This window comes from Hemiscyllium ocellatum, chromosome 10 (genome assembly GCF_020745735.1).
Source record: "Hemiscyllium ocellatum isolate sHemOce1 chromosome 10, sHemOce1.pat.X.cur, whole genome shotgun sequence".
In the NCBI taxonomy this organism is placed as follows: Eukaryota; Metazoa; Chordata; class Chondrichthyes; order Orectolobiformes; family Hemiscylliidae; genus Hemiscyllium; species Hemiscyllium ocellatum.
The window spans coordinates 65447715-65462210 of NC_083410.1; the positions used below are offsets into that span (position 1 = coordinate 65447715).

Here is a 14496-nt window from a genome sequence, read left to right on the forward strand (position 1 = left end):
TGGAGTAAAGTTGCAAATACTCTCCTTATGAAAATAGTGTTTAGAAGCATTCATAGAAGCAGAGATGATAATAGGTTATGATTCTGCAAATGCTAGCTTCAACAAAAGAACCGTCAGTTAATGTTGTAGAACTTATACAGCACTACTGCATTAATAATTAACTTTGATGGGAAGTAGAGCAAAGTTACAAAACCTTCACTTGCAAGAAATGCATTTTTTGGCTAAAAACAATGCTGTAAAACAGAAAAACCTGGAAGTTGAAATGTCTACGTCTTGAAGAGATTTACTTCAAGTAACTTCAATGAAATCTTTGAACTTTGCAATAACCTCTCAAGCTCACCTGAATTTGCTTTGCTGTTAGGTCCTTTGTTCCCCTGAAGACATAGCTTTTGGAAATCCCTTCGCAGTTCAGTTCATGGACCTGTACCATTCGACCAAATGTAATCAGACCAACTAGTGCGTTGGAAGGAAGTAGACTCAGGGACATTTGCAGAGATTCCTTCAGAGCCTGAAGATCATCTTCCTCCAGGCAAGTATCCACCACATACAGGAAGATGAGGGGGGCCGGAGTACCTCGCTGTTCAATACCCGTTAAAAAGACCATTATGCAAATTATATAAAGATTAAGAGATACATAAGACGACTCAAAATATCTTGTGAATTCAAATCATTTAAATTACAAATTAATGTAACAAATAAAATACTATGGCATTGTAATATGAATGCAGTGAGAATGCCCCTGACCTTACCTGGACAACGTACTCAATAGTTGAAAACTGTGGCAGTAGCTCAGCTGGCTGATTTACTTCAGAAATGCCCGAGTAAGATGATGAAAACTGTAGAACAGATAATTTGCAAAGATAAGAAACAAGTAATTTTGTGACTCGACAAACACAAAAGTGTGCACTGAAAATCAAATATAGAAATCACATGGAATACGAATTTACAGTGCAAAATTCCTTCATTACACAATGTTTGGAAGGACAAAGTATCTGCAATATTGGTGGATATTTTCCATCATTCAAATATTCTAGCAGGAATATTCCACTATATTTACATTATTAAGGAAAAAACACATCCAAATTGTTATGATGAGCATTATACTTTATGAAACCTTTAGATTTAATGGCTGATAATATCCACCAGATACTTCAAGATACAGTATATTTTCACAACTCATTTGCAACAGGTGACAAAAATCATTCAATGAGAGGTGAACAAAATTGATATAATTAGTTACATTTTTGAAACAATCCAATTTCAATCTTCAAAAGATTAAAGAATATATTAAGAATATAAGTAGAAGAAGCAGGAATTTACAATTAAACATCTCAAGCTTGCTCTGCCATTCAACAAGATCAAGGCTCAAAGTTAAAAATTGCACAACACCAGGTTATAGTCCAACAGGGTTATTTGGAAGCACTAACTTTTGGGGCACTTCTCCTTCATCAGTCTTCATTAAGGCTCATCAAGGCCTCAACTTCTCTTTCATGTGAGCTCAGCACAGCTATCAACTCTGATATTTAAAAAGTCTCTCTGTCTCCTCTTCAAATACTTTCAGTGACCTAGCCCCCATAACTCTGTTGGGTGCATAATTCCAGACATTCACCAGCGTCTAGGAGAAGAAATTTCTTCATAACTCAGTTTTAAATATTCTGCGACCATGACCCTTAGTTTGAGGTTCCTCCATTTATGGAAACACATTCTCAACATCACCCTCTCAAACCCCCTCAGAGTCTTGTGTGGTTTAATAAGATTATTTTGAACTCAGGGATAAAGGCCTAGTCTATTTATCAGCTTTTGATAAGTCAAATCGTTTCAGTCAGGAATCAACCTAATGAATATCTTTTGAACTGCCAGTATATTCTAATTTGCACTGGCATCACATTGACAGTTTCCTAAATCTGCTAAACCCTCTTGGAATTCAGCAAGTCCTAGGATATTTTGACCAATGCATCCACTATCCTGCAGTCATTTTTAAAAAAATCTTAGGATGCAAGCCATTAGGTCCTGGTGACTTGTTTGCCTTTAGTCCCAATAGTTTGTCAAATACTGCGTCCCTCGTGATAGAGTTACAAGATTTTTCCTCCCATTAGCAAACTGCTTCTCTGTTTACAGTGTACTCCACATTAAAAACCACCAAATACTGATTTAAATGATCTACCATTTCACTGTTCCTCACTATCAATTACTGAGGTCCCACCCTTATCTTAGCTTGTATTTCTTTTGATATACCCACAGAGGTTCTTGTTGTTGGTGTTTATATTTCTTGCCAATTTACTTTCACAATCAATTTTTTCCATTTTTATTAGCTTTTTAGTCATCTACTGCTGGTTCTTCCGCAGTCTGTTTCAGTGATGCTGGCTTGCTGCACATTTTCTGCACTGTAGAGATTCCTTGATTCTATGATTCTTTTCCAGTCTGCACCGTAGTGATGCTGGCTCATCACACATTCTGCCAAGTCCCTAAATATTAGAGATTATCCACTACAAATTATGCATTGTAGGTACAAGGGGATTAATAATTTAAATAAGAGCTATTCCATCCAGATAAAGATAGACATGTTCCATGATTTGACTTGATTGTCGAACACTCACCTGCAAAGTATTAAATAGACGTACTTTAAGGTCTTTGGAACATTAAAATTTTTAGAGCATCAGTGCTCTTCTGGGTTCCCAAGTTAAAATAGTTAGACATTTTGGGTTTTGTTTTAAACTGCTTTTGTTACATCTATACTCAAAACTATTTTTACTGAGACATAGTTAAAGTATATTTCACTGCTGACAACAAAAAAAACAAGCCTTTTTGAATCCACAAGGGGCATCTATAAACAAAGGTTCTTCCATCAAGATGAATCTCTTCTTAAGTATGAAAAGTGACCTATCAACAGTGGAAAGAACATTTCCAACAATTCTTCAACCATGAATCTATAACAGCAGCTGGCAGTTCTCAAGCTGTCCTCTAGTACTCTGTGTAGAAACAATAGGTAACCCACTGACGATGGAATTGCAAAAAGTAATGAAAAGAATGAAAATGTCTGCAGTCCAGTAGCATTTTTTAAAAAAAAATTTTTTATTGAGAAATTTTATCTTTGCAAAATTTATAAAATTACAAGAATACAACAATCTAAAATTATAACATTTACAATGAACTAACAACTACCCTACTCTACAAAACAAATCAGTAAATAAATAACGCCACTCAGCACAACCACACTGAAGCTCCCAACCTTAGGAAGCCTTAATTATTACACCCATATTTATTTGGGATTCTTCCTCTCAAGATGCAACGTTCACTAAACCTATTGATCATAACTAAACAAAAGCTCTAATTAAAATGGTAGACAAATCTGCTTCCGGGTAATTCAAAAAGGGTTGCCATGACTTATAAAAACGTTCTGTTTCACGGTGCACCATGTTTGTGAGGAAATCCAAAGGGATGTGCTCCATAATTAATTTACGCCACCCCATCAGGTCCAGAGGGTTCTTATACTCCCAGCTCATCAGAATGTTCTTCCTTGTACAGTAAGTCAGAATGTTAAAAAACTTTTTTCCCATGTGCATCTGAGGAAGATAAAGTCAGCAAGCCCAAGAGAAAAGAGACTGGTCTACCTTAGAGAGGGTCCTGGGGACCAAAGTTATTACTCCTGCCACAGTGCTCCAGTACCTATGAAGCTTGTGGCATGACCACAAACAATGAGTGAGGGTGCACATGCCTATTGTGCACTTGGGGCACATTGGAGATGCTCCCTTTTTGAATTTCGCAAATGCATCCTGTGAAGCACCTTCAACAGCATAGCGTGTGTTCTGTTACAGATCCAGAACTTTCTCGCATTCTCCCAAATGTCCTCTCAAGTCTCTAAGGTGAACTCCATTCCCAACTCTTGTTCTCAGACTTCACATAGCCGCTCAATATCGCTCGAAGCACTGTACTTCGGTTGGTGGTAGAAAGCACTAATCAAGAGATTACTTGTGGCATGAAGCACTCTCTTCTGTGTCAGACCTTTAGGGGTTGGTCAAAGGCATAGTCTTTTATCGGATAACATCCCTAACCAGAAAGAAATGAAAATGGTCTCTGCCGGGCAATCCATACTTGCAGCTCATTTGGTTGAAGGATATCATAATCTCCCCCTCAAACAAGTCTCCCAAGTAGAGACTCCCCTAGTTGCCCAAAGTTTGAATCCAGGATCCATCATCACTGACCGGAATCCTGGTGTGCCACCAACTATAGGGGTAAGAAAGGAGGTTTTAGATTAACTGCCCTTGCTGTTGCATTGCTCTCCAGGTTTTGACCATATTAACACTGATTGGATTCTGACAGTATTCCATAACTGTCCTCATCTTACCCTTAAACAACAGACTAGTAAAGGGGCACTTTGCCTGGGAGGCCTTGATATCCAACCATATTGACTTCGGAACCTCAAGCCCAGTCACTCAAAGGGCAGGAGGAAGCTCAGTCAGTATGTCTTAATATCTGGAAGGTTTACTCCCCCCACCCCTTGGGGTAGCTGCAATTTGGCAAGCTTAATGAGGGGCAGCCTGTGACACCAAATAAAAGAACTAAGCAACCAGTGAGTCTCCACAATGTTTGCCTGGGAAACATCAGAGGGAACATTCACATGGGAAGTAGCAAACGACCAAGGACATTCGTTTAGATAAGGGTTATCTGACTTAACCAGGGTTTTCGAAGGCCTCCCATCTTTGAAGATCTTGCCTTATCATGTCAAGCAAATGAGCAAAGTTAGTCTTAAATAATTGATCAAAAGGTGAGAGTAACAAAAACAATTAAAGAAACCCCCCGTGCACACCACCATTTAGAGGGGAATCGTAATTCACCTTCAATATCAGGTATTCCCTTAGGCTCCCATGGGCATAGCCTTCGACTCTGCAAAATTGATCTTATATTCCGAGAAAGAGCCAAATAAATTAATGCAATGTATTAAATGGGGTACAGAAACTGCTGGGTTTGATAAGAGAAACATCATCTGCATATGATGTGATCTAATGTGCCCTTGATCCCACTTCCAGGGCAGCTATGTTGGAGTCCCTCTAGATACCCTCTGTTAATGATTCAATCACCAAACGTTAACAGTAGCAGTGAGGGGGGACAACCTTGCTGACTGCCCCTACTGATACTGAAATTACTGGATCTTACACCACTGGTGAGAACCATTGTCCAGTGGATCACTATACAAGACATTCACCCATCTGACAAAGATCTCACCGAGACCAAACCATTCCAAAGTATAAACAAGATATGGCCACTCCATCTAGTCGAACGCCTTCTCTGCGTCTAAATACATCACCAGTCCCTGAACTGATAGCTGCTGACATACTTGCATCATATTCAATAATCTTCTAATATTATTGGAGGACCTGTGGCCCTTTATAAAACCCGTATGGTCCTCCTCAACAACAGAGGGCAACATCCTCCCCAATCTCAACACAAGTGTCTTGGATAAAATTTTATAAAGTCTGAATTTAACAGTGAAATGGGCCTATATTAGATTAGATTAGATTACTTACTGTGTGGAAACAGCCCCAACGGCCCAACAAGTCCACACCGACACGCCGAAGTGCAACCTACCTAGGCCTATTCCCCTACATTTACCCCTTCACCTGACACTACGGGCAATTTAGCCTGGCCAATTCACCTAACCTGCGCATTTTTGGATTGTGGGAGGAAACCAGAGCATCCGGAGGAAACCCACGCAGACACGGGGAGAATGCGCAAACTCCACACACAGAGTCACCTGAGGCGGGAATTGAACCCGGGTCTCTGGCGCTTTGAGGCAGCAGTGCTAACCACTGAGCCAGCGTGCCCACAAATTGAAGCACAATATGAAGCACAGTCCTCCAGGGTCTTCCCTGTCTTGAGAATGAGAAACATGTTAGGCTCTCTCAGGGATGGCAGGAGGCAGTCATGACTGTATGAATATTATACACATCCAGCATCAGCCCTGACAATATATTTATAAATTCTCTGGAATTCACTTGGGAGACTATCTGGGCCGGTGTCTTTCCACTTTGGATCTATCTTACTGCCTGCTGTATCTCTTGTACTGTTAAGGGGACATTAAGAAGAGACGTCTGTGCCGAGGTCACACCTGGAAGGTCCAGGTTCTTAAAACAAAACTCTTAGCCAACCTATATAGTTCGATATAGTTAAGAGTAAAATCTCCAAAATGCTGCATTGATCTTTTTAAGAGTCACAAGTAAGAATCCCAGTGCGTTCTCTGATTGATGTAATGGATTGAGGAGGGAGGTATTCTTTTTCCTGGCCAGATATGCCACATATTTGCCTGGCCTACTGTCATGCTCAAACAGCCTTTGGTTCACGAAAGAGAGTTCTGTCTTCGCTCTTTGAGAGAGCATTGAGTACAATGTAACCCGGAGAGCTGTGACTCATTGCAGTTTAGTTACTGATAGCCAAAATATGCTGTCTCGGCTGCCTTCAACCATGCCTTGAGCAGACGCTGCTGCTTTCCCTTCTGTCACTTTCGACTGGCCGAATAAAAGATATCCCTGTAGCGTATGCCTTAGCAGTCTCCCAGAGTACAGACAGGTTACTAGCTGTATCCGAATCGATAGCCAAGGACACTTTAAATTCACTCGAGAAGTACTCGATAAACTTATTGTCCTTGAGAATAAATAGAGCAATTTGCCAATGCTGCGAACCTGTTCCATTGCCCTTAATTTTAACCTCCAAAACACAGCTGCATTATCAGAAATGGCTATGTTTCCAATTTTACAGGACACCGCCGAATCCAGAAAAACCGAGGGGAGCTAAAAATGGTCTATCCTGGTAAGACACTTTTGCGGATTAGAGAAAAAGGTGAAGTCTCTACCTGTAGGGTGGAGACATCTCCAAACATCCACCAGTCCCAATTCCACACGTTAGTCAACTAGTTGCTTAGATTGCAAGAGAAGTTTGGGCATTCTATCTACTGTGGGGTTCATCAGATGATTAAAATCTCCCCCTATAATATTGTGTCGCATTCCAAGGGCAATCAAAGTCGAAAGTGCAGCAGTCAAGAATTTGAGGGGGTGTGCTGGGAGACTAAACATTTAGAATGCCATACTCTTCACCGTGTATTAAAGCTTTAAGAATTACGAACCGCCCACATTTATTTTAATTTGGTCTAATAACCTAAATGGGAGATCTTCTGGACAAGTATGGACAGTAGGCATAAATTAGCAACTTTAAGGTTGGCAAGATGTAACAAGTGCCACAGGGATCTGTGCTGAGGCCTCAAATCTTAACAGATCTTATAAATGATTTAGATGAATGAATTGAAGGTATGGTAACTAAATTTGGAAAAGTAGTTGGGAAGAAGAGATAAGGAGGGTATAACCATCATGGATGTGTTAGGTGAATGGACAAAGATCTGAAAATGAAACATAATGTAGGAAAATGTGAAATTGTCTATTTGGCAAGAATAATAAAAAAGTATTTTTATCTCAACTGGAGAGTGATCACAGAGTCTTGACACTCAGAAATCTGGGTATCCAAGTGCTTTAATCTGAAAAGATTAGTATGAAGGTACAGCAAGTAATTCTGAGCGCTGATCGAATGTTAAAGTTTAGAGCAAAGGGAAATGAATATGAAAGTGCACAATTATACTTCAATTATACATGGTACTGCTGAGACAACATTTGGAGACCCGGAATATCAATCCCATTAATTAAAGAATGATAGAAATTCAATGGAGGTAATTCAGAGAAGGCTTATTAGAGTATCTGTCATGGGAATGGATGAGATGTCTTATGATGAAAGGCTGGACATGCCAAGCTTGTATCCATTAGAATTTAGATTGATTGAAATATTCAAATTCCTGAGGGTACTTGACAATGTAGATATGGAAAGGAAGAAAGGTTTCCTCTATTGGCAGAATCTAATATAAGGAGGTCACTGATTCAAAATTAGGAGTTGTCCATTTAACAGAGATAAGGCAAATTGTTCTCCCAGTGGCTTTGGTATCTTTGAAACTTGTCCTCAAAAAGTGGTGGAGGCAGAATTTTTGAATGGTTTTTAAAGGCAGAGATAGGTAGATTCTTGGTAAGCAAAGGGGTGAAAAGTTATCGGAGGTAGTCAGGATTCTTTAGTTGAGATTAAGATTAGATCAGTCATGATCTTGTTGAGTGGAGGACTGGGCTTGACTTCAGTTAACTCAATGATCCAATTTCTACTGTTTTCTGGGAAAGAGAATTGTACAATTCTCTCAAAAGAGATAAATGATCTTATCTCATCTATTCTTCTCAAACTGAGTACTCAAACTCTAGTTTCTCCTACAAGGAAAACATTCCCTCAGAATCCACCCTATTAGGTGTCCTCAGGATTTTTTTTAATTCCCCCCAAATAAGATCATCTTTCATCCTTCTAAACTTAAAACAGTAGAAACCTGTAAAATCCCATCCTTCAGAATCCACAGGATACTGTGGGTATTTAAGTGTGGAACACTTAAATGAATAGCAGAACTTTGGAAAGCTAGAACAAGAGTTTAGCCTTTTTCAAAAATTTCTTCATGGCCAACTGTTATCTTTCATTTTGCCAACTCACACATTAGGTGGTTAAAATTCCCCAAACCTTACCTGGTTTCTCTGGAAACAAAAGTTGCATGCCCATAATTTTGCTCTATAGTCCACTTGACTGTTTTAAAATAAGAAAAAAAAAATCAAGTCAATCTTGTTACTTTGAAGAACAACTTTATTTTTCATTATGCAAATATATTTTTATTTACTTTGAGCATATTTAAAATGGGACACATATCACATCATTCAATTCTGTCCATCTATAAAACTCAAAAATTGTGAAATTAAGTATTATGCTAGTCTGACAAAATACACTAGGCTACATAATTAATGGTTTGATTTAAAATAATAGGAATATTTAGAAAGTTTTTTTTTCTTTTTCTGGCCAAGTCTAGTCTGATCAGTCTCGTTATATATAATATTCGTTAGTAGCACACCAATCCAAATCAGAACACATAGGCAAAAATATTCCTGACCATTTCAATGTAGTTTACCTGACTGAATCAGAAAATTAGGGATTTAAATAGCTGACACTGCAAGGAAGTCAAATATAATCAAATGGATCAATTTACTTCAACCTGCAGGTTTTCATTCAGTCTCCAATAAACCACCCTAATCACGTCATCTCATACTTTAAGCATAGAAGAGATTGATGAAAAGGTCATACAACCTAAAAATTGGAAGATCTCATCAAATAGCATGTATTCTTAGTTGTTCATAACAGACAAGGTTCAGATCATACTCAACCAGTGAGCATTTACAGCACTAACAACAGTGTCCAAATGGCACACGTTCCAGAACATACCCTAAATAATCCTGAGTGTGGGAAGAGTTATGCTGAGAAATAATTTAGGATTATCAGTTGAGAATCATTGTTGGCATATTTGTACATACCAGAAGCTACATAGATTAATACATGAGGCCCTGTTCTTTGTAGACAGAAAGAACATGTATACACACCATTTCAATGAAAGAGGTAACAGCCATTATCTGCTTCATTTTTCAGAGTGATACTTGTTGGTCAAAGTCAACACACCAGATTTAAAATTTAAACAAAGCTTAGCAGTTGTCAGTCATCATTAACTGAAACAGTCACCATGGCAATGCTTCCATCAAAGACTACTTGCCAACAATCAGCTCTTTCCTCTCAGAGGATAATATTGTTTTTTGGGTTTCATTTAGTACTTCTTGTGAATTGTCCTGATGAGGGCAAGAATAAAACTTTGACAAAAAAGGTTTTTCAAAGATAGTGCGTCATCAGTCTTAATTTTAAAATGTAATATAAATTGCAACTCCCCAAAGATCATATCAAGACAGAATCCATATGCTGGTGGTCAAATTCAATAGAAAGCAAATTACTGCATAATCATGCCACTAACCAAAACTGCATTTCATTGGAAAATGCTACAAAATCCACTTTGTTGTGACTTTTGAGAAAGTAGTTTAATTGTTACAAAATGACCTAAACAACATTACAGGTACAAGAATCTTGAAATTAAAAATACCTCACATCCAGGAGAAAAAGAAATGTGCAATACAATATGACTAAATGAAATAAAGAAAAAATAGGCCAAGGACATTAACCAAATAAAGGCGTTCAGATGTCTGTATTAAATATTCAATATTTAGCTCTTTCATGGTTTATAACAGTAATTTCAACAAGAAAACTACATTTCTGCATTAAAACCTCTTCAGGTTCTGGATTGTACACCTTTGAAAATATATTGGGACAATGTTATGATTTTGCTGTTGGATCAATTTTCTCTTAGTAAGGGTTGACAGTACAACCTATCTTAGAATGAGGTCCACAGCAAAACACTAATCAATTCTAATTTCATTTCTATTGGTTTATTGCTTGCAATATACAAATGTATAAATAACTAAAAGAATTTTAAAATAAGACAATTCTTATCTTTTAAAACAAATATATCAATAATGAGATTCCAGATACTGTACCACAGTGGATTGAGGACAGCCCTACAGGTAGCCCTGCTGCACAGCACGGGTTCATATTGTATTGGCGGCAGATCTGGACGTTCTTTTAAAGGTGTAAAGAGACAAGCCAAAGGAACCACCATGCGCGTAGCCTCAAGTCGACTGGATGGCCACACATTCCAGCTGAACCGAACACCGTCACGTTCTTCATTTTGTTGAATGAATTCCTGGTATGTTGCCATGACTGCTGTTTTCTACAAAAAAAAACAAAATCACAGAATCACAAAAATGATACAGCATAGGACGTAGCCATTCAGCCAACATAATCTCCAAATAACTAATTCAGCTAGTATTTCCCATACCTTTTCTTCATACTGTGCAGCCTTTTCAGGTAATATTTAAAGATATTTGCTCTGAATGCACCACATAAGCATTAAAAATATGGAGAGAGCAAAATTCAGGTATGACAATTGCAATTATGTATTTTTTTTAAAAATCACTCTCCTATGTAGATTGAATACATACAGGGAGATTTTTACTAAAACACTGTATTTAAAGATATAACAATGACTGCAGTTGCTGGAAACCAGATTCTGGATTAGTGGTGCTGGAAGAGCACAGCAGTTCAGGCAGCATCCACGGAGCAGCGAAATCGACGTTTCGGGCAAAAGCCCTTCATCAGGAATAAAGGCAGAGAGCCTGAAGCGTGGAGAGATGAGCTAGAGGAGGGTGGGGGTGGGGAGAAAGTAGCATGGAGTACAATGGGTGAGGGGATGAAGGTGATAGGTCCAGGAGGACAGGGTGGAGTGGATAGGTGGAAAAGGAGATAGGCAGGTAGGACAGGTCCGAACAAGTCATGGGGACAGTACTGAGCTGGAAGTTTGGAACTAAGGTGAGGTGGGGAAGGGGAAAATGAGGAAACTGTTGAAGTCCACATTGATGCCCTGGGGTTGAAGTGTTCTGAGGCGGAAGATGAGGCGTTCTTCCTCCAGGCGTCTGGTGGTGAGGGAGTGGCGGTGAAGGAGGCCCAGGACCTCCATGTCCTCGGCAGAGTGGGAGGGGGAGTTGAAATGTTGGGCCACAGGGCGGTGTGGTTGATTGGTGCGGGTGTCTCTGAGATGTTCCCTAAAGCGCTCTGCTAGGGGGCGATGGCCTTCTTCTTTTGAGACCGCAATTTCCCTTCCCAAATGGTGAAAGATGCCCTCCAACACATCTCGTCCATATCCCGCACCTCCACCCTCAGACCCCACTCCTCCAACCATAACAAGGACAGAACGCCCCTGGTGCTCACCTTCCACCCTTCGCATAAACCAAATCATCCGCTGACATTTCCGCCACCTCCAAAAAGACCCCATCACCAGGGATATATTTCCCTCCCCACCCCTTTCCGCCTTCCGCAAAAACCATTCCCTCCGTGACTACCGTGACCATGCATCCCTACAACCTTCCCCTGCCATCGCAGGAACTGTAAAACCTGTGCCCACACCTCCTCCCTCACCTCTATCCAAGGCCCTAAAGGAGCCTTCCACATCCAAAGTTTTACCTGCACATCCACTAATATCATTTATTGTATCCGTTGCTCCCGATGCGGTCTCCTCTACATTGGGGAGACTGGGCGCCTCCTAGCAGAGCACTTTAGGAAACATCTCCGGGACACCTGCACCTTCCAACCCTACTGCTCTATGGCTGATCAAATTAACTCCCCTTCCCACTCCACCAAGGACATGTAGATCCTGGGCCTCCTCCATCGCCAATCCCTAACCACCTGATGCCTGGAGGAAGAACGCCTCATCTTCCGCCTTGGGACCCTACAACCACATGGGATCAATGTGGATTTCACCAGTTTTCTCATTTCCCCTCCTCTTACATTGTCCCAGTTGCAAGCCTCCAATGCGGCACCGGCCTCTTGACCTATCTATCTTTCTTCCCACCTATCCCCTCCACCCTATCCTCTTTTCCCTCGCACCTATCACATTCCCAGCTACCTAACCTCTAGCCCTACCCCCTCCCATTTATCTCTTAGCCTCCCTGGCCCACAAACCTCATTCCTGATGAAGGGCTAATGCCCAAAACGTTGATTCTCCTCCTCCTCGGATGCTGTCTGACCTATTGTGCTTTTCCAGCACCACACTCTTGAGTCTGATCTACAGCATGTGCAGTCCTCACTTTCTCCTACTGGACTCACCACATAAACACAGTAGCTACAAGAGCAGGTCTGAGGCTAGGAATACTGCAGCGAGTAACTCACTTCCTGTCCATCATCTACAAGACACAAGTCAGGAATGTAATGAAATACTCCTCACTTGCCTGGATGGGTGCAGCACCAACAACACTCATGAAGCTTGACACTATCTGGGACAAAGCCTCCCACTTGACTGGCACTACATCCACCCTCTCCACCAGCAATGCTCAGTAGCAGTGTGTACTATCTACAAGATGCACTAAAGAAATTCACCAAAGATCCTTAGACGGCACCTTCCAAACGCATGACCATCTCCATGTAGAAGGACAAGGATAGCAGATGCATGAGAACATCATCACCTGCAAGCTCCCCTTCAAGTCACTTACCAGCCTGATCTGGAACCATATTCACCGAGTCTTTACTGTTGCTAGGTCACAATACTGGAATTCCCAGTGGGTCAACCTACAAGGGCAACCAGGAACGGGCAATAAATGCTGGCCAGCCAGAGACGTTCACATCCCAAAAAGGAATGAAACAAAAATAGGGTTGAGAAACATATTAGCCATGATCAAATCGCAGAACTGAATGGTCTGGCTCTGCTCCAATATATTATGGTCACAGTCCAAAAGCTCTATAACTGCTCCATTAATGAGCTCGCCCTTTAAAAGATAGAGCTATTTATTAATTGTTGTACAATGTCAGCATGATTTGCAACCCTCTCAGTTGCTGAAACAATCTGAATCCAAATGCAGCAAGACCTGGATGACATCCTGGCTTGAAATAGTAGCAAGTAACATTCATGGAAGGGCTTAAGCTTAAATGTTGACTCTCCTCCTCAGATGCTGCGTGACCTGTTGTGCTTTTCCAGCGCCACACTGATCTCCAGCATCTGCAGTCCTCACTTTTTCCCAGTTGTTAAGACGCAGGTAATGACCATTTACAACAGTAATAAATTGAATCATCACCCCTTGATATTCAAAGACAATACTTTCACTGAATTCCAACTATCAATATCCAGAGAGTGAACTACAGTTATAACAGCAAGTCAGAGTTCAGGAATTCTGATGAAATAAACACACCTCCTGACTTCTCAAAGCCTGCATGCCATTTACAAGATACAAGTTAGGAGTTCAATGGAATATTATTTGCTTGGATGGATGCAATCCAAAATCATTCAAGCAGCTTAACACCAACCAAGACAAATTCATCTATTTCATTGTCAAACCATGTAGCATCATCAACATTCACCCCCCTCCATCATTAACCCCGTGGCCCCATGACAGCAATGTGCACTGAGATCACATTGGAACAACTTATCAAGGCTTCTTAGAAAGCACTTTCCAAACTTGCGATTTCTATCATTCCAAAGGGGAAATGTAGCAGATACATTAGAACATCACCACCTGCAACTTCCCTATCAAAATTACTCAAGATTTTTAACATTTCTACCAAAGTTCCTTTTCACATTCTCCACTGAAAGGAGAACAGCGCCAGTGTCTCCATTCTCTCCAATAACTGAAATCCCTCAACTACATGACCATACCGACAAATCAATTTTCCCCTTTTATTTAAGGACTTAACATCTTTCAAAACAGTTTCTTGCATGATACTTCAGTTGTGATCTAATCAGTATTTTATAATGGGTTAGTACAATGTCCTTGCTTTTAAACTCCATTGCTCTATCAAAACTACAATTTGCCCTTAACAGCCAATGATTTGTCACTGCACTTCCTATAAAATTGTGCTGCCTCACCTCAATTCTTTGTACCAAAATTTATAATTTCCTACTTCTCCACCATGGCCTATTCCAGTAGACTATGTCATCCTGAATCTGCTTTGATCTACTTA

General features: G+C 40.3%; 1 protein-coding gene across 1 annotated transcript in view; it reads right to left on the reverse strand.

The window, feature by feature from the left end:
* LOC132819788 (protein transport protein Sec23B) overlaps nucleotides 1–14496 on the reverse strand; it is a 65505-nt gene that overhangs the window by 45707 nt on the left and 5302 nt on the right. The window contains exons 2-5 of the mRNA XM_060831559.1: nucleotides 10488–10720; nucleotides 8592–8649; nucleotides 750–836; nucleotides 341–577 (exon numbers count right to left, since the gene is read on the reverse strand). Of these exons, the coding sequence (XP_060687542.1) occupies nucleotides 341–577; nucleotides 750–836; nucleotides 8592–8649; nucleotides 10488–10708 (603 nt within the window). The 5' untranslated portion in view covers nucleotides 10709–10720. The remainder of the gene's footprint in view (nucleotides 1–340; nucleotides 578–749; nucleotides 837–8591; nucleotides 8650–10487; nucleotides 10721–14496) is intronic.